Below are 20,622 nucleotides of genomic sequence, written 5' to 3'. Positions count from 1 at the left end.
AACTAGGCATAACGCAGCAACGTGCACTAGGCACACCGTATCTGATGTTTAGTATCGGAGCCTCGTTTGCGAGTACGAGTACAAGTTAATGAGCGTGGTATGCATCTCTAATTATTATATATTATATTATTAGGGACGATACAAGCTTGTCAGTTGCAAAAATTGCATCTCCCATCTTCAAGACAGAAGTGCTTGAAATTTCCACCTGCTTCTTGGCTGTTAATTATTTTAACCCTGTAAAATAAACATAAATATTGGAGTTTTAAGTTAAGCATTTTTTATTATATAAAATGTTTGCTTCAAAATGCACCACTAATAAACCTGGCTACTCTAGTAAAAGTCCTTTTCAGTATTTTGTACCTTAATCTAGGTAGTAGTGAGGGAATGCTGCTTTTATATTATTTAAATTGGCTTGAGAGTGTCTAATAGTTTTATTCCATTAACGCTTGGGGCGGCACAGTGGCTCGGTGGGTTGCACTGTTGCCTCACAGCAAGAAAGACCTGGGTTCAATTCTCTGGTGGAACAGTCCGGGTCCTTTCTGTGTGAAGCTTGCATGTTCTCTTTACGGCTGTGGAGCTTGCATGTTCTCTTCTTGGCTGAGTGGGTTTCCTCCAGAAGCTCCGGTTTCCTCCCACAGTCCAAAGCCGTGCAAGTGAGGAGAATTGGAGATACAAAATTGTCCATAACTGTGTTTAACATTAAAGATTTGAACTGATGAATATTGTGTAACCAGTTGTTACCTGTCATGAATGTAACCAATGTGTGTAAAACATGACGTTATAATGTTAATAAATAAATAAATCACTAACGCTGGTCAGGAAAAAAAATCGGATTAATCTGCAACATCAAAACAATGGCACGGCGCACACACAGAAATCAGTTTGATCAGCATCTAATCAGTCGTCTAAATGTTGCCATTAATTTTGAATTCTGTAGTAGACGTTCATTAAGCCTTAAAAGCTGCCGGCTCTGTGCAATGACGTGGAAAGCATGATGGCCTTTGAGGGTGTGTTTACACTTGAAGGTCCAGACCAAACTAGAAAATGATACATTGTTACATTTTAGTCCTGGTTTGCTTAGGATTTACACTCAAATTAAAAACTCGAATCAAAACCAAAAAGTTTGATTGTAAAATCCAGTTATGTTTCCCATAACTCTGTCTCAGTAGTGATTGACTAGTGAATCACTAGTCAATCGGTACAGACCTCCAAACTTCATGTGGCCTTCAGATTAGCTCAAGAACGGTGCGTAGAGAGCTTCATGGGATGGGTTTCCATGGCCGAGCAGCTGCATCCAAGCCTTACATCACCAAGCGCAATGCAAAGCGTCGGATGCAGTGGTGTAAAGCACGCCGCCACTGGACTCTAGAGCAGTGGAGACGTGTTGTCTGGAGTGACGAATCACGCTCCTCCGTCTGGCAATCCGATGGACGAGTCTGGGTTTGGCGGTTGCCAGGAGAACGGTACTTGTCTGACTGCATTGTGCCGAGTGTAAAGTTTGATGGAGGGGGGATTATGGTGTGGGGTTGTTTTTCAGGAGTTGGGCTCGGGCCCCTTAGTTCCAGTGAAAGGAACTCTTAATGCTTCAGCGTACCAAGAGATTTTGGACAATTTCATGCTCCCAACTTTGTGGGAACAGTTTGGGGATGGCCCCTTCCTGTTCCAACATGACTGCGCACCAGTGCACAAAGCAAGGTCCATAAAGACATGGATGAGTGAGTCCTGACCTCAACCTGATAGAACACCTTTGGGATGGATTAGAGCGGAGACTGCGAGCCAGGCCTTCTCGTCCAACATGAGTGTCTGACCTCACAAATGCACTTCTGGAAGAATCCCTTCCCGAACGGGTTGAAGCTGTTATAGCTGCAAAGGGTGGGCCGACATCATATTAAACCCTATGGATTAAGAATGGGACGTCACTCAAGTTCATATGCGTGTGAAGGCAGACGAGCGAATACTTTTGGCAATATAGTGTATTATGATGAGACGATCAGAATTTGCATCCCCCTATATTTAGGCCATGCTTGAAATTTCCACCCACATCACATACCTGAAACAAATCGCCACCGGCTCAGGCGGTCTCTGTCCGCTTAATGTGGCAGCATTTCTCTTTCTGTCCTTCAGCATATCAACTTATTGACTTAACATGCTTTATGACTGGCTGAAAAAATAATAATAATAAAAAATAATAGCAGTTTCTATGGTGATACATATATGAATAATTTATTAAATCACAAGGTACATAACATGATGAACATCTCCTTTACTGAAAGGACCATCACATTAATATCCTCTTCACCCCAGTAATCAACAGCGGCAGCACAATTTCACGATGCCGTAACGAAGCGTTTCGGGCTGCACCTCGTAACCAAGATTCCGGCCTTTCGTTTCATTTGGTCTCGTTTTAATGTCGTCAGAAAGCAGGTTTGTATTAGGAAAAACGAAAACGCTTCAAGAGCCACATCCAACCCAGTGCTAAATACAAGTAAGGTAGTCCATGCTGGCCGCGATCGATTCTGTTATTTGATTAGGCCGAGTGGGGAGTCTACTCGGTAGCCTCTAGGGTCCCGTCGCTGTCGCTGAGCTTCCGCTCAGAGCCCCGCCACCGCTCACGGAACCCACCCACCCACCCCCAAAAATGGAATTTGTCAGATCCTCTGTCGATCAGTGGAACGCATAGAGCAACAGAAGTATGGTGCAGACGCCGATGACACCACCCAGGATTAGAGAGTCTCGCCTCTTCCTCAGGTTGATTCGCTGGATGAGACTGTTGATGGCAGGAAAACGATCTGGTAGAGGACGTTAAGGAGCCCACAAAATGTGCGCCGCAAAATTGATCAGCACAGGCAAACACATACATGTCAAACAAAACCTTTAACACATATACACTGACCAGGCATAACATTATGACCACTGACAGGTAAAGTGAATAACAGGTGGGATATATTAGGCAGCAAGTAAATATTTTATCCTCTAAGTTGATGTGTTAGAAGCAGGAAAACGAGTTTGACAAGCGCCAAATTGTGATGGCTAGACGACTGGATCAGAGCATCTCCCAAACTGCAGCTCTTGTGGGGTGTTCCCGGTCTGCAGTGGTCAGTATCTATCAAAAGTGGTCCAAAGAAAGAACAGTGCTAAACCTGCGACAGGGTCATGGGCGGCCAAGGCTCATTGATGCACGTGGGGAGCGAAGGCTGGTCCATGTGGTCCCCGATCCAACAGAGAGAAGTTAATGCTGGTTCTGATAGAAAGGTATCAGAATACACAGTGAATATAAAGAAGGTGGTCATAATGTTATGCCTGATCGGTGTAGAAATAGAAACCAGGATCTCAGACTCACATCTCTCAAACGTGTTACATTTATTACACCATGCTAATTCATATTAGAGTCATTTGATCCGTCAGTTATCCGCTTGGTTATCTGCCGTCTAGCCTGTGGGAGCTTGGGTGGCGCAGTGGTAAATCACGATAGCCCACTGTCTGTGCTATCGATCTGTTGGGTGTCTACACAGACATAATTGGTTATGGCAATACATAATTGGTTATGTCTGTAGGGTGAGGGGATGACCAAACAGCCTAGCATTTGGGAGGTGCACCTGTCAGTGCACTCCAAGCGCCATCCCAAGCCCGGATAAAATATAGTGTGTTGTGTCAGATAGGGTATCCGGGGTAACAACATCCTTCTGGCGGCTGTTTTATTTGTTGAAAACCTCACACTGTGACATGGGGAAAACATGGTTTACTAGAACTAAGCTTGTATTAAAATGCCATATCAGTGGATGTAAATATGTAAATGCCATAGAAGTAATATAACCTCATATTTATACCCCTATGGAAGTTATGGCCGGGCTTGAGTGCCTAAAGATCTTTACGAAGGGTGCCAATCATTTTAAAGCTGCCAATTTGTCTAAAGACTACATTTATCAAGATCACAACCTTCACAGACAGTTGGGTAGATTATGAAGTTTTAAACATAGGAAAAGGATACTGGCCAGGGTGTTGACCCTGCTCTGTATGGACTTCAAGACGCCACGCTGGGAGGTCATGTTCTCCTTGGTTGCCATGGCAATACTGAAAAACAAACAGTAAACTTCATTAGTAGAAGGACATTACAGTTTAAAAGCCTGTGCGTTTGAATGTGCCAAACCAGTAAACATGATGTGGGTCGATCAAATGAAGAAAAAGTTGATGCTGCCCTGCCTGCTGACTCACAGTTAGACTTTTATTTCAACTTAAATGCATTTGGCTTCAGTCAAAGACGAATCTGGATCAGATGGTAACGGGACAGTGGTAGCCTAGTGGGTAGAGCTTTGGGCTATCAATTAAAAAGTTGAGAGTTTGAATACCAGCTCTGCCATGCAGCCACTGTTGAGTCCTTGAGCAAGGCCCTCAACCCTCTCGGCTCCAGGGGCGCCGTACGATGGCTGACCCTGCGCTCTGACCCCAGCTTTCAAACAAACTGGGATATGCGAAAAAAAATTATTCAGTTGTACTAAACACCTGTATGTGCATATATAATAAATGAAGGCAATATATTCAAAAACGCTAGCACACCAGAGCAAGGTTTGAATCTCAGCTCTGCTACCGGCAAGTCAAAAGTGTACACTGACCAGGCATAACATTATGACCACTGACAGGTGAAGTGAATAACACTGATTATCTCTTCATCATGGCACCTGTTAGTGGGTGGAATATATTAGGCAGCAAGTGAACATTTTATCCTCAAAGTTGATGTTAGAAGCAGGAAAAATGGGCGAGCGTAAGGATTCGAGCGAGTTTGACAAGGGCCAAATTGTGATGGCAAGACGACTGCAGCTCTTATGGGGTGTTCCCAGTCTGCAGTGGTCAGAATCTATCAGAAGTGGTCCAAGCAAGGAACAGTGATAAACCAGCAACATAGGGTAATGGGCTGCCATGGCTCACTGATGCGGATGGGGAGCGAAAACTGGTCCGTGTGGTCCGATCCAACAGTAGTTCAAATTAATGCTGGTTCTGATAGAAAGGTGTCGGAATACACAGTGCACCTCAGTTGCTGGGCTGTTTTGGCAGCAAAAGGGGGACCAACACAATATTAGGATGGTGCTCATAATGCCTAGTCCCTAGTCTGTGTAGATGGACAGTGGGAGTGCCAGAGGAGATTCCTCCTAACTGCTGCAATTATGACCTCTGCTGGTTGGTCTAGGAAGTCTGTATAATAAGACGGGGGATAATAGAGACTTTCATTGCGCAATACGGATCCCCATATGAACCTGCATTGTATAGGTGAAAAGAATGCACGTGTCAAAGGGGGGTGTGATGGTTGTAGTTTTCCTAAGATAGAGGGTGGAGGATTGCGGTAATACAGGCCGAAATATGAACTGGACTGTGGGATATATACTGGGATATATAAATATATATACTGGACTGTGGGAGGAATTCGGAGCTCCCGAAGAAAACCCACACAAAGAACATGCAAACTCCACATAGATAGAACCCGGTCCGCTCCACCTGGGAATCAAACCCTGGACCTTCTTGCTTTGAGGCGACAGTGCTACCCACCAAGCCAATGTGCCACCCGTAAATGTACACTGCATATGAAATACTACTATTTGCAAGATGATTGTCTTTCATGGGTACTATAGGCTGATACCTAGCAGTGGGCATTAATGACTTCCTGTAGCTCCTTGCAGCCTGGTTCACTTTGTAACGCATTTCTACGTTGAAGTTGAAAAGCTTTGCTATCGCAAATCTAGGGGCAGCACTTATTTATTCCGTTTAGCTGAGTGTTGTTTTTGTGTTACCGGTTGAGAGGATTAAATTGCAGGGTGACACTGATATCTCACTTAGGACTGAGCTCAGCAACTTTGGGATTGTAACTGATAGCCTGGCACCTTAAGCTCATCCTGCAGGCCCAGAGGTCTATCCTCCACTGGTCTATAAGCTACATACACCGATCAGCCTTGTTTCAGTCCATTTTATCAGCCCTACTTACCATATAGGAGCACTTTGTAGCCCATCTGTATCTCTACATACTTTTTTAGCCTGCTTTTACCCTGTTCTTCAATGGTCAGGACTCTCCCAGGACCACTACAGAGCAGGTATTATTTAGGTGGTGGATCATTCTCAGCACTGCAGTGACACTGACATGGTGGTGGTGTGTTAGTGTGTGTTGTGCTGGTATGAGTGGATAAGACACAGCAGCGCTGATGGAGTTTTTAAACACCTCACTGTCCCTGCTGGACTGAGAATAGTCCACCAACCGAAAAAATATCCAGCCAACAGCGCCCAATGGGCAGCATCCTGTGACCACTGATGAAGGTCCCAAAGATGACCAACTCAAACAGCAGCAATAGAAATACATGAGTGATCGTCTCTGACTTTACATCTACAAGGTGGACCAACTAGGTAGGAGTGGACAAGGTATTTAAAAACCCCAGCAGCGCTGCTGTGTCTGATCAACTTATACCAGCACAACACACACTAACACACCACCACCATGTCAGTGTCACTGCAGTGCTGAGAATGATCCACTACCTAAATAATACCTGCTCTGTCGTGGTCCTGACCATTGAAGAACAGGGTGAAAGAAGGTTAAAAAAGTATGTAGCGACATAGATGGACTACAGTCAGCAATTGTAGAACTACAAAGTGCTTCTATATGTTAAGTGGAGCTGATAAAATGGACAGTGTGTGTAGAAACAAGGAGGTGGTTTTAATGTTATGGCTCATCAGAGTATAATGTATATACTGAGAAAGAAGGACAGGGTACATATAGCGTTCCACTGAGAGCTTGACTGCGATGTCTTAAGAATGTGTTAAAGCGTATGGCAAGAAATGTGCAAGCAACTGTGAACTCAACAGGACAAGGAACCCGAGCTTCTATTTAACATAAATAAATAAAACTTAAAGTTGAGATACACTAAGAGACAAAGAGACTCCAAAGATACATGCCACCCGCCCTCCGTTGCTATAAACAAATTATATCGCAAATCAGACATGACGGCACCCTCCTGGTACTCTCTCTCTATGTGCCTTCAGTAATAAATAACATGACCTTTATCTCAGTAGTTCAGCATCTCCTGACCGAGACATTATTCAGCTATGGGAGCTCCGCTGCCAGGCCTCCCGCCTGTGGACTGGGAAGGCGAAACTACACAGGGACCTCTTCATTTATTATTTTATCTTAGATTTTAAAGCAACACTAACCGACTGTAAAGTCCCTCTTCTGCTCTGGTGGAACACGCTTAGAGGTTTTACACAATAAAATGTGTGTGCAAATGTGTGTGCATACTTACAAAATAATGATGTAAAAGAGAGTAATCAGCAACATGCACCCAGCCTCATTGCAAACAAAGCACAAAACGCTTATCTTGTAAAAGCCTGCTTAGGCTGAGGGATGATTTGTCCATAGCTTAACGCTGCCATGGGTTTAGAAGCTGTCGCTCAAGACCAAAGCATTTGCTCCAGACAGTGAAGAAAAAACAGAAGCAGGGGCATTTTCAGCGTAGCAGCTCCAAGCTGAAGTCAAATTCTTGAATGGGGTTTTGATCATGACCCAAACATTTGCATAAAGGATTGAAATCCCCTTACATATCCTTACATATGAATGCAAAGTGTTAGGGTGCATTCACATGAGAAGCGTTTTGCTTGGCTCACTTTGTCACTTGCCACTCTGTTTAGCGCTCGGCTTGAGTGGTGCGGTGAAACGTCATCAAAGTGCGAATATGAGATGAATCTGCATCCAAAGCATCCACATGTATCTGTGTTTAGCTGGATTTTCCTCACTGTTTCACTTTTAAACTTGTGTTATAGCTCAGGGTGCTGAAAAATTGTAAGAATCAGCTTTTTCGAGAGTCTAAAACGCTTATCGTAAAAAAAAAAAACGTGGTTTATTGTACTTAAAAAAAGACATAGAAACACTAAACCTCTCTTAATTATTAATGCTCATAAATTCTCTTCACTGTCTAAATATTGTGTCCAAATAATCTTATGAGATGATGTCTAATTAGAATCCTCTCTACTTAGGCAGCAGTAGGCAACACGGCAGCTCACTAGGTGTTCAGACAGACCCAGTATGTAGTAGAAAAGAGAGAAGTTTAAGAGAAGAAAGTCCAGTAATAGCTCTTTCCATCTTCATTCCCTCATCAAACTCACTTGGGATTACTCAAATTTCCTTCTCTTTTCCTCCTTCGCTTTACACGCCGATATATTCAAAGAAATGAGATGGGGCGGGAGTGTAATGATTTACACTGGCAGGAAGGATGTGAGCTCCTTAATGCTTGAGTGTGGTTAGATATCACCAGATCACATCACTGCTGATTCCACCCACTGTCGCACCACTCCCATAACAATACGTCACCAGCTGTTGTAGAAAATGAATATCGTTTGGCTGCTTGCAGGGTATCATTATTGTGCTTATTGTGCTTTGTCATCGATTGTTAGTCAGACTGGGGGGTACAACAGTCTTCAGAGACCATGAGAATGATAAAGTCAAGCAATTTGTCCCACAGCGGCAGAAGCGGAAAGTTTACTAAGACAGATTTTCAGCCGCTCAGGTGGCGCTGCAGTAAAACACACTAGCACACCAGAGCTGAGATTTCTAATACATCGTATCGAATCTTAGCTGTGCCATCAGGCTGGGCTGGGCGGCTACATGAACAACGATTGGCTGTTGCTCACAGGGTGGGATGAGCCGGACCAGGGTTCCTCATAACTGGTGCAATTACGACCTCTGCTGGCTGATTGTTGGGGAATAATGCTGATCAGGGTGTGGCTCTCTGTGCACAAGGCTGATCCGTATATGAACTCGCTTCGTGCAGGGGAAAAGATGCACACGTGTCGGAGGGGGCGTGTGTAAGCTGTGAAGCTCCTCAGTCAGAAGTGGATAGTTGTATCGATAGAGGTGAAGCATAACACAATCAGGGTAATTGGATATGACTAGATTGGGGAATGCTCGCAGGTAATCTGCATGCTCCGCCGTCATGTTACTACACTTTATTTTCATTGTGCATCCTTGGCTCCCAAAAAACTGTGGAAACATGGGTCGGTTCTCTAGAAAGCACCAAGGTTCTAAGAAGCCAGAATGGAACTGGTTTAGGAACCAGAGTTCTTTTGGTGGAAAAGCACTGGCTGAGTAACATATGTGACTGGTATGGCTGGTGGACAATGGACAGCCATTTCCTCTTTCTGATCTTCTTCATCTTTTTTTGTGCAAAGCTGTATAGCCCATGAGGTGTCAAAATGAAGCACCTGGGCCAGCTGGCTACTGCAGGCTTCCCCAAGATGAGAGCAGCTGCTACACTGGGACAGGGAGGACAGACATAGGACAACTGTGCTTACGCTAGCACACAGTCCCTACATGGGGCAGTAGTTAGCAAGTACAGTTCCTTCATTCTGCCTGCGACTCACCCAGCAGGTATAGGTACCAAGGACAAGGTCTGTTCCCAGAACCTAAGCTGCACGTCAGACGTGTTAATTGTTATTTACTCAGCCAAAGCTCAGTCTCACAAAAGGATGCGTTCGGTTCAAAACACAAACGTGACGTCAGACTGGGCCTCCATTAGACCTGCGGACATGCGATGCGGCCGCGTCTAAAGCGAAATGTGGGGTTTCGGACGAAGCAACCAATAAACGTCTGCCAAGAAAGCTTTCCTGCCAGCTTCACTTAGGATCGCTTTCAGCCCAATCTCCAGCAATGATCTAATGATATCAGAGAATGGACAAGTAATGGGTTAGTGGCTGGATGCTTAGCGATGCCTGAGGTCTCTTCTAATGGAAATGGTTCTTAAAAACCCTACTGGTTTAGCAGTGGTTTGCGTCGCAGTAAAGACTCTCAAGTTAAAAAGAAAGTTGGAAGGTTTGAAAAACCCTGACCCATTCTACATCTAGTGTAGGTTACAGGAGCTATATGTTTTCCATAGCATGTTGGGGTGCATCTCTGAGTTAAGTAGTATCATGAGTGTTAGAAATGGTTTTTGGTGCAGGCTTACCTTATAGTGTCGTCAATGAGCCGATCAGAGCTGTAAGGAAAGAAGCAGCATGTTTAGAAGATGTGTTAAAAAAATAATCAGAATAAATGGCAAGATTAATAAATGACAAGCAAATCAACAAAAGCTACAATACACAGCACAGCTTACTTTAACAATTGAATATAAACCTAAAACATCCAGCGATGGATTGATGCTCCATCTCAAATACAAAAATACTAGTACATGTTTTGAAACCCCCCCCCCCCCCCCCCCCTGCATCCACAGAATTGCTCGGGAGTCCAGACTCAGTTAACCGTGTCGTGTTTTTAGCTGTTTTAAACCACGACATCTTGGACATTTTGACTAAGCAATTGCTAACTGAATTGCCGTAGGACTGCAGAGACCGCCTCAAAGTGCAGATTATAGGGATGTCTCAAAGATCGGAATCGGGCAGATCAAGGCATTTTTTAATTGATCGGTATCGGCTTTACTAAACACACACACAATTTGTGGCAGGACGTGGCTATAATGTCTGCTGTGTGGGAATACTTTCAATTGGAAAGCGAAAGAAGTCCAACAGCGAAGTGTAATGTCTGCAATGGAAGCGTTTCACGAGGCGGTAGGAGCAGTGCTGCATTCATTACCACCAATTTGATACGGCACCTAAAAAATAAACACATTCAGGCAACTCAGGCAAAGGCTGCATCTAAGCAACATACACTAGCAGATATTAAAGGATACTGTTTTGTAAACCGACTTGTTTCACTTTCCAATTTAAAGTATTTCCACACAGCGGACATGCTGACGTAAAACAAAGGATCGGCTTAGTGAAGCCGATATCGATCAGTTAAAAAATGCCTTGATCGGCCCGGATTCCGATCTTTGAGATCGGATCGGGACATCCCTACATAGGATCATTAATAAGCTTTCATGCAATAAAAGTCCTTATTTGTGGAAAAAATTCTACCCGGTAACTGTGAGTGACTAAAAGAGCTTTAAAAAAAAAAAAAAAAAAGCTAATTGCACTCCCAGGCTCAGAAGTTACATCTTGGTCTTAAGTACTGAAACCACTGAAACCTAAATCGTTCGGTACTTCTGATAAAGTCAATTTTTTATTTTTACACAGCAGTACTCTAAATTCTTTAGTATCAAAATCCTTGACAAAAGTATCGTGCCCAGCCCTGCAAAATGATGTCAAAATCTGCCACGGTATGTAGATAATTTGTTTAAACAGGCAATGGCATCCATATTTACCTCAATCTTACTACATGCCCCATTGCTTGATGGGCATTAAAAACCTTAACATAAGCGTCTATGCAATAAACGTCCTGATTTCTACCTGGTAACTGTAAATAACTGATTTAAAAGAGCCTAATTGCACTTCTAGGCTCAGAAGTTACATCTAGGTCTTTAGTACTTAATTTTATTCCATATTAAAGCAGTAAAAACCAAGAACCAAGAACAAACCCGTCAATTCCCAGTTCATTCTACACACTGTTAAGTGTTGATGCTGCTTTCTGACAAGAAGCCTGTCTGATGTATTTCGTTTTTATGGTCGGAAATGAGACCCGGCTGATTTACCGGACTCTCCTATCAGCCCGGAGCAGAGAGAACGGCACAATCTGAAGCTGTGGGTGCGTGCACAGAGATTTCCCAGCCAGTAAAAAAGGAGCCCTTTAAAGTGCCAGTTTGAGCTGTGGCAGTCATTAAGTTCGCAATTTGCACAAAGCTCATTCAAACCTCAGAGCTGCTTATCCTTCCGGTCTGGTCTGGTCTGAGTTCTAGTCATTCTAGCGTGACGAATCGGTTTGTCTTATTAATTCTGTACCAGCATCCAGGGAGTGTTGTGATTTCATTTATACACTGTTGAATTCAGTCGTGCGTGTGGAGAGCTCGTAACTCGCATGCTGGAAATAAATAGTCGGTCGTTAACCTGGAACACATTGGCTGGTGCAGAGCTTCATCATAATACGCTAGACTGGCGCTTCTGAGGCTTGAACCTGCAGTGGAATATGAAAATCAATAATCCCTTCATGAAGCTGAATATAAAGTATTTGCCAGGGTTTTCATTTTTAGAATTAGAATTATTAGAATATCTAAACCCAAAATGTGCAGGTTAGCCAAAAGTGATTATACAATGACTGTACATTGGCACCACATGCTTAAAATGCTTTTAAAAAGCTCTGACCGATTTGCTGCTGACGCTCGGTTTTTACTGCTTGCCGCTGAGCTCAAAGTTAAATCTGAACGAACCTTGACATTTTCAAAGCGCTATCAAGAAGACAAATTGTTTATCTGACGTAGACAAAAGTAAGGTGGAAAAAGGGTGGAAAGAAACTGATTCTCACCATTTCACAAAACCCCAAACTGTACTTTAAATTAGAGCTAATATTTATTTATTAGGATTTTAACATCATGTTTTACACACTTACTTTACACAGTTACTGGTTACACAAGATTCATCAGTTCAAATCTGTAATGTCGAATACAGTCATGGACAATTTTGTATCTCCAATTCACCTCACTTGCATGTCTTCGGACTGTGGGAGGTAACCCACGCAGACACAGGGAGAACATGCAAACTCCACACAAAAAGGACTTGGACTGCTCCACCTGGGAATATTCATTCAACCTTTATTTGTATCCCAATGAGGGATGCAATGATCCAACACATTCACGTCTCAACACTTCTCACAAAGCAAAGAAATCAAGTTTAAATTTATGGTCTTTTAAATGTTATACTGGGACTGTTAGCTAAGCTTGTTAACTAGGACTCTGAATAAAGCTTAAGACCTGGTTTTGTCCCCCAAGTTCACCTAAGAGTGTTAAACTGTATTCATGAAGTTTTCAAACTAATTACAAATCCAGCTGTGCAACTAAAGCATGGATAAACTGCTAATGGAACCACAAGGGTGGGCCATTTCCGACTCATGGCCACAAAACAGAGCGCACGTCGAGTTCCTGGGTCTTAAAAGTGAGCGGGCCTTAAAAGCAAACAAGAACGAGCAATTCCAGGACAAGGCTGTAAATAAAATCAAAACCTGGACTGCACAGACTCCTGCGTTTGAGCTCTGTGCTGTAAGAAGAAATGCCGTCAGCACTTTGGATTTAGTGCTATGCGAAGAGAAACTGAATCCATGGGGAGCTGCTAGTCAGCGACTTCTTCAATGCTAAATGAACAGACAAGCCAATAACGCTTGGCTTCTGGCTGCGTCTGGCTTCTGGCCTCTGGGACCGGAGCTGCCCAGCCCGAATACAGACAAAGGCGCAAAGCTTGGGGGTTCTTGGTCATAGAAGCTTGTGGTGATCAGGGATGTTGGGTTGCTGCCGTTCTGCCTCTCTCGTCCCATCACTCAGGTTTGATGACGGTGGGGGAGGTGGGCGCTGATGTCCTGTGAAAGCCTTCATGACTGTGTTATCTGCTCGCTCTCCCTTTTAGTTATGCTGTAATAATTAGGAGTGCTGGAGTCTAAACCTACTCTCTGTAAAACTGACATCTTACTCAATTCACATTTTTAACTACGTTTTCTGTTGTTTTACCCTGATGTGGTTCTGATGGAAACCTGTTTACCCACCCGAGGTTATGGAATGAAGTTGAGACTGTCGTGCCAACAATGCTGTTCCTGCTAGATGTGACGGCAACATGGTGTGTTTGCACCAAAAATGTCAAGAGCTCACTACAGACTTCATCACAGACTGGACTGAATAATGAAAAACTTTTAATTTTGTGTTTGTATGATTTGTGTAAATCCCATTTATTCAAATTATTCTTTAGGCCTCCCAAGGAGGATGGGTCCCGGCTGAGTCTGGTTCCTCTCAAGGTTTCCCCCTGTAATTTTAAAGGGAGTCTTTCCTTGCCACTGTTGCCCTCGGCTTGCTCAGCAGGGGTTTTTAGTCTGATGGTCCTGGATTCTGTAAAGTTGCGTTATATCTATATCTATTGTAAAAAGCGCTATATAAATAAATTTGACCTGACTTGACTAACCGATTACTTACAATTAGGAAAGTCTACGGACTCCGGTGGTGTACGTCCAATGAGTAACGGGAAGAAGTCTGAAAACGGTCATTTTTATGTGAAATATAAGCGCTATGTTTAGCGTTGATATTGAAACTGTGATATTTGAACTGTTATCGACTCAGTGTTTCGCAGCCTGTGCAAGCTTCGTGTCAGTACCAGCGAGCGCTTTCTATACTGTGACCTTTCAGGGAGAATGCAGACAGGGAATAAAAAGTGGAATTTATTATTTAATAGCTGTCCTCATTTCTGCTTGCATTAGGATAAAAATACAGAAAGGGAGGATCCACAAATGTGCCTTTAGAGCTTGCAGTTTTAGTACATTCAGCATAATATTCCTAAGACTAAATAAATGGGACAGACACTCCTTTATAAAAAAACATTCAATACATTTCATTAAATTAGAGTTCTAGAATGTGGGACTGTGGGCAATTTAAACTTGCTAGTTATTCTAATTTACTATAGAAACTATTTGACTGAATCTAATTAGAGAGTATCCAAAACAATGGTCACTTTGGCAAGGTCGAGAAAAAAGCTACTAAATTTACGAGAAAATGTGCTTAATTTCACGAACCTCGTTTTTCAAAAATCACAGATTTCACTGCAATCATTAAACAAACTAAACGATAGAATAAATGGAAGCTACAACACACAGCACAGTCTACCTGAATAGTTGAATGTAAACATATAACATCCAGCAACTTCGACATCTTGACATTTTGATTAGCCGATTGCTAACTGAATTGCTGTAGGATTGCTAGGACGGCATCACAGCGCAAATTACCCAGTAAACGTAAGGCACTTGAAAGCTACACAAATGAAAAACATCAAATTGGGTAAAATACACTAGCACACCAGAGCTGGGTTTTCGAATACGTCGTATCGAAACTCAGCTCTGCCACCCGGCTGGGCTGGGCAGCTGCATGAACAACGATTGGCTGTTGTTCAAAGGGTTAGGGGCAAGCCGGATCATAGGTCCTCATAACTAGTGCAATTACGACCTCTGCTGGCTGATTGATGGCGCCTGCACAGGGCTGAGGAACAATGCTGCTCAGGGTGTGGCCCTCCGTGCCCAGTGCAGATCGGTATATATGAACTCGACTCGTGCAGGTGAAAAATGCAGTCTGTAGTGAGCACGTGTCGGAGGGGGCGTGTGTCAGTTGAGAAACGTCCTCAGTCAGCGGTGGAGGGTTGAATCAGTGGAGGATTCAATCAGAGTATTATGCTCATTTCATGGTTTGTGATGTGATTTATGGAGCTTTCCATGACCATGCTATGCAAGGAAGATTTAAGTTCCTATGTTCTGCTTTGCCAGCAATCTTCAGTCAAGCTTCTAGATAATGATTTTAAACCAGAGGCTCAATTTGCCTAATTTACAAGCACGTTTCCCTAAATTTCAATGGTTCTGCAATCCAACAGGATAAAACCTAGTACAAATGTCAGGTAAATACTGTGGAAGAAATACCCATGACGATGGTTGCTTGTACATAAAAAAGCAAGAAGAAAAAACAAGGTCTTCAACCAGCCATAATCAGAGGCTGAGCCCTCATTCTAAAAAACATAAAAGCCAATCTTCCCATGACAAGTAATTACATTAGCATATACGAGGTTGCAGTGAGCCACTAGCACAAAAAGGCCTGTGCAGCTCACACCGAGCGACTATAAAAACCACTTCAGGGAGATCTGAGAGAAACTGCAAATAAAAACAGCTTTGGCATTTAAGTAAAGCGCTGTTATTCCGGTAAAAGAATTACGTAGCATGATGTAGGCCTATTGGTCACCCAGTCTGTCTCAAAAGGGCAGTGAAATTCCCTTCTGTTTTACAGCAAGTACAGCGAGCCGCTGTTTCTGCTCCAGAAAAGGAACAATGGGCTCGGTGGTTATTGCAGAGGCAGCAGGAAGAAACCCCATCTGTCCATCCCTCTCTAAAACGCTGCCTACAGGTTGGTGGCTCTGTTGAGATTTGAACAGTTGAACATTTTACACTACACGACTTTCAAAGTGTTTAGATTGCTGTACAGTTCACACTACACAACTTGATCTTTTGTAATTGGGAGTCTTTTAATGCGTAGTTGGAGGCAAATTGGCTCTCGACCGCTATGTGTGATCTGTTCAACAACTCACTAATTGCTCGCAGACTCAACAAAAATATCTAGCACGCTAAAAATCTGGACCTGCCAGCGACTCAGAATAATGTAGTGTGAAAAGTGTTGCGATCAGGTTGTGTTTGTTGTGAATGCAAGATACAGAAGGGAAACCCTGGGGAGGAGTAGTAAATATGTGGGGCATAATATAGTTTCTATCAGAATACATTGGCGCACACACAAGCTTTACAGTATTTGTGGCTTATCGTCTACGCCAAATCATAATACCAACGTTGCATTGCAAAAGTAGTGTGTGAACCTGTATTGCCGATCGGTCGTGTAGTGTGAAAACCACAATGACTTAAAACACTCCCGATTAGAAGTAGACGAGTCTGTCTGGTCTCTCAAACTACGTTTTGTCAGGAAAAAAACACGCGAGAAGTGACAATGGTATAGTATAATGATACTATTATAGCAAGAACGACAGCAAGATGCAGCGAAAAAGCAAAGAGGACCCGCGGCCAGCAGGGATTGTCTGTTCTGTTCTACCAAGAGAGTTGGGGGTAAATAAAAATGCTTGCAATACAGCGTTGGTTGGTTGGTTTGTATGATAAGGTCACAAATACTGTAAAGCTTGCGTGTGCGCCGATATATTATGATTGAAACTATATTATGCCCCGTCCCACACATTTACATTCCTCCCTCGGGTTTCCCCTCACTCCGTATCCTGCGTTCTTCACTGGCTGGAGTTTGACTCCGCACTCACTGCCGGTCACAACCTGATCGCACAACTTTCCACACTACAGGATTTTGAGTTTATATAGTTTCCAGATATATAGCATGCTAGATGTTGTTTTTGAGTCTGCAAGCGACCGGTGAGCCTCTCCGATCGAGAGCCGATTTCTGAGCCCCAAACGAACGCCGATTTGCCTCCGAGCTGGCGCATCTGTCACCAGCACGTGCCTCTCAGGTAGCCTAATATGGGCAGAAACCTGGAACATTTAAACATGAGCATGGTCCCAACCTGGTAACTTCATTCCCAATGAGCTTTCAGCTAAATTTCCTTCCATTTCGCCTAAGAGCCTTACTTAACACAGCGGCTCGAGATAGCTTATGAACATACAGAATGTATCTGGGTGTTCCACCTGAGAGAGGATGAGGTCATTTGAGAAGAATTAGACATCTACTTCCTCCTAGAAGGATCTGAAGGCCTTAAACAAGGTGGAAAGCACTTACAGACAGTTAAAGCCTTCGTAATGTGTTTATAAGACTATTTTTCCCTCCCTTTGTGTCTTCCCTATTTAACTAAGTATTCGACAGTAATGGCTTGCCATACAGCTACGTTTCCATCTTTTTTTGACTACTGGGTGCCTTGTTCATTCCACATGTAAATAAATGTGACAATTTAACCGTTTTTGGTACACAGAGGGAGATGTTAGCTGGCATGCTAGGGTTGTGTCGCCTCAGCCCATTGGTTTTAAGACTTTTAAGTCGTTGTGTATTTCACACTACATGACTGATCGGCGATAGGTGATTACACACTACACAATCTATCACCGGAGGGATTCTCAGGCGAGTCTATCTGGTCTCCCAAACTACGTTTTGTCACAAAAACACACACGAAAAGTGACGAGGGGTTTAATGACACCATGTCCAAAAATGCACCTCAACAATAAGCGAGCGATCAACGTTGTTTGTGCGCTGATGTGCATCGTAAAAGCAAGTAGGAAAAATAAATGAATCTGAGTGGATTTGGCAACACGACCAGCAGGGATCGTCTGTTCTGTAGTGAGTTGGAGGTTAATAAATATTATTTTCAATGTAACGTTGGTATTGTGGTTCGACGTGGGCGATAAGGTCACAAATACTGTAAAGCGTGTGTGTGGCAATGTATTCTGATATAGAAACTATATTATGCCCGTCCCATTCTTAGACTCCTACCCTGGATTTCCCCCACCCTGTATCCTGCGTTCTCATTGGCTGTAGTTCGACATAGCACTCACAACACCTTTCACACTACAGTTTTGAGTCGGCGACTGGTTCAAGCCACTCGGATCGAGTTGTTGAACAGTTCACTCATAGCGATCGAGAGCCGAGTTTCGAGCCCCAAGCGAGCGTCGAGCTGCCACATCTAGCGGCGACCAGTCGGCGAGCGAAAATCAGGGCGAAAATCGTGTAGTGTGAACCAGGCATTAGTAAGCTAAAACTGAGACTGTTTAAGCACTGTGTTCCTGGAAACAAAAAAAGCACCAAAACAATTGCTCCACACTTCTCCTACATTTAGTTTTAATTAAAGAAATAGATAATACATTGTCCTAATCAACCATTAATTACACTTGGGGCAGGCCGCTCAGTTTGTGCAGCGGTAAAAACACACGCTGGAACCAGAGCTGGGATCTCGAATACGTCGTATCGAATCTCAGCTCTGCCTGCCGGCTAGGCTGAGTGGCCACATGAACAACGATCGGCCTGCTGTTCAGATATGGGCGGGATTAAGCCGGATGAGGTCTCTCTTTCATGACTGGTGCAATTACGACCTCTGCTGGCTGATTGATGGCGCCTGCACAGAGATGAGAAAAGAGTGCTCTCAGGGTGTGTCTCTCCGTACACAACGCTGAGCTGCACTGCACCCCAGTGTGGGTGATAAGATGCGCACGGCATGCTGCCCACGTGTCGCAGCGGGCGTGGGTTAGCTTCGTTCTCCTCAACCAGAGCAGGGATCGGCACTGGTGGAGAGGAAGCATGATGCAATCGGGCAATTGGACGCTCTAAAAAGGAGGAATAAGGAGAGAAAATGCATAAACAAAATTTTTTCGTAGTACAAGCTTGACATAATAATAAATGACATTGGCACTAAGGTGTTAGCCCACCTTCTACTCCTTTCCTGAAGCCCTGCTGGTTTGCATGACGACTCTAGAAAGGAGGGGGGGACACACTGCTGCTCTGAAACAAAGCAGGCAGATCGCCAGAACTAACTTTACATACTGCAGGCAGAAAGATTTTCAATGCAAATGCCAAGGTCCCTGCAGTGGCCTGAAAAAGCTTTCTTTAAATTCTGCACGTTGACAGGAGCTCTCTGCTCTTTTGGCTTTGGGTTTAAGTGCAAGGCAGCAAAAAAGTGTGTGTGTGTGCTGGCTACGGAGGAAACGTAAACACACTTTGGTGTGTGTGTGTGTGTGTGTGTGTGTGTGTTACAGGCATCAAATTCTAAATTTTTTACACACTTTGGTTACATTCATGACAGGACAGGTAGTCACTGATTACACAAGATTCATCAGTTCAAGTGTAACGTCACACAGTCATGGACAATTCTGTATCTCCAATTCACCTCACCGGAGCTCCCTGAGAAAACCTACGCAGACACGGGGAGAACATGCAAACTCCACACAGAAATGACCTGGACCGCTCCACGTGGGAATCAAACCCAGGAGCTTGTTGCTGTGAGGCGACAGCGCTACCCACCGAGCCACAGTGCCGTCCCTGGATGTGAAAATACCACCTTGGTGGAAATGGTGTTTGTACTTTATAGTGTTTAGGTTCATCATGCTATTTAACATTACTGCCATTTGTATCACGTTATACTGATTTCATTCACAAGTATAACTTGTCGTTAACTGGCCACAAATGACGATCGGCTATCGATTACAAGAAACTGGTCAGATTGAGGGTGCTCGGTTGGCGCATCTGTAAATGAGGACCTCCACTCGCCACCAAGGAGAGCCACGACTAACACACTTTCCCTCCGACACATATGCAGTAGCTCACCGCTTCTTTTCACCTGCACGAGGCAGGTTCATCTGTAGATCTGTATCTCGCACTGTGAGTCACGCACTGATCTCTGTTATTCACCATCTCTATCTGGTCTCATCTGTGGGTGGGAATTTCTCATAACCGTGGCAGTTACGAGCTCTGCCGCTTGATCGATGGCGCCTGTACAGAGACGGTGGATAATAAAGATCAGTGCATGACTCTGTGCGCGATACAGATCTCCATATGAACCCACCTCGTGCAGGTGAAAAGAAGCTGTCGGCTAATGCATACGTGTCTGAGGGGAAATGTGCTGGTCCCGTAATCAGAAGGTTTCCAGTTCAAACCTCACCACTGCCAGGTTGCTGTTGGGCCCTTGAGAAAGGCCCTTAACCCTCAATTGCTTAGATTGTATACTGTCACAGTACTGTAAGTCGCTTTGGATAAAAGTGTCTGCTAAATGCTGAAAATGTAAATGTAAGTGTGGTAGTCACAGCTCTCCTTGGTCAGGAGTGAAGGACTGTAGCAGACCGTTTGGGTAATTGGATTTTTGAAGGAGAAATTGAGAAAACGCATTAAAAACCGAGTTTACGGATGAATTGCTGGCCTTTTAGATACACACAATCAGTGTAATGCAGTGGCCCAACACCGGGTTCCAAATTTTCACCAAAACAGGTTCTGATGTTCAGTTTGAACCCACAAACAAGGTCAGACAGTAGTTAAAGCTGAGTGCAGTGTCTGTTAAAGCAATTAAGATTTATCCTAAATATCAACATCTGTTAAAGTAAGTGCAGCAATCTGCTGAGTCTGGACTGTAAATGCTCAGCAC

At 43.8% G+C, this 20,622-nt stretch overlaps 1 protein-coding gene across 1 annotated transcript in view; it reads right to left on the bottom strand.

The window, feature by feature from the left end:
• Positions 1 to 2,207: 2,207 nt before the first annotated feature.
• Positions 2,208 to 20,622, bottom strand: part of gosr1 (golgi SNAP receptor complex member 1) — a 37,498-nt gene continuing 19,083 nt past the window's right edge. The window contains exons 7-9 of the mRNA XM_063016341.1: positions 9,969 to 9,998; positions 3,989 to 4,071; positions 2,208 to 2,789 (exon numbers count right to left, since the gene is read on the bottom strand). Coding sequence (XP_062872411.1) covers positions 2,665 to 2,789; positions 3,989 to 4,071; positions 9,969 to 9,998 — 238 coding nt within the window. The 3' untranslated portion in view covers positions 2,208 to 2,664. The remainder of the gene's footprint in view (positions 2,790 to 3,988; positions 4,072 to 9,968; positions 9,999 to 20,622) is intronic.

This window comes from Trichomycterus rosablanca, chromosome 20 (assembly GCF_030014385.1).
Source record: "Trichomycterus rosablanca isolate fTriRos1 chromosome 20, fTriRos1.hap1, whole genome shotgun sequence".
NCBI classification, from domain to species: domain Eukaryota; kingdom Metazoa; phylum Chordata; class Actinopteri; order Siluriformes; family Trichomycteridae; genus Trichomycterus; species Trichomycterus rosablanca.
Note: the sequence above shows the minus strand (reverse complement) of the source record. Positions and strands in the feature narration are given on the sequence as shown.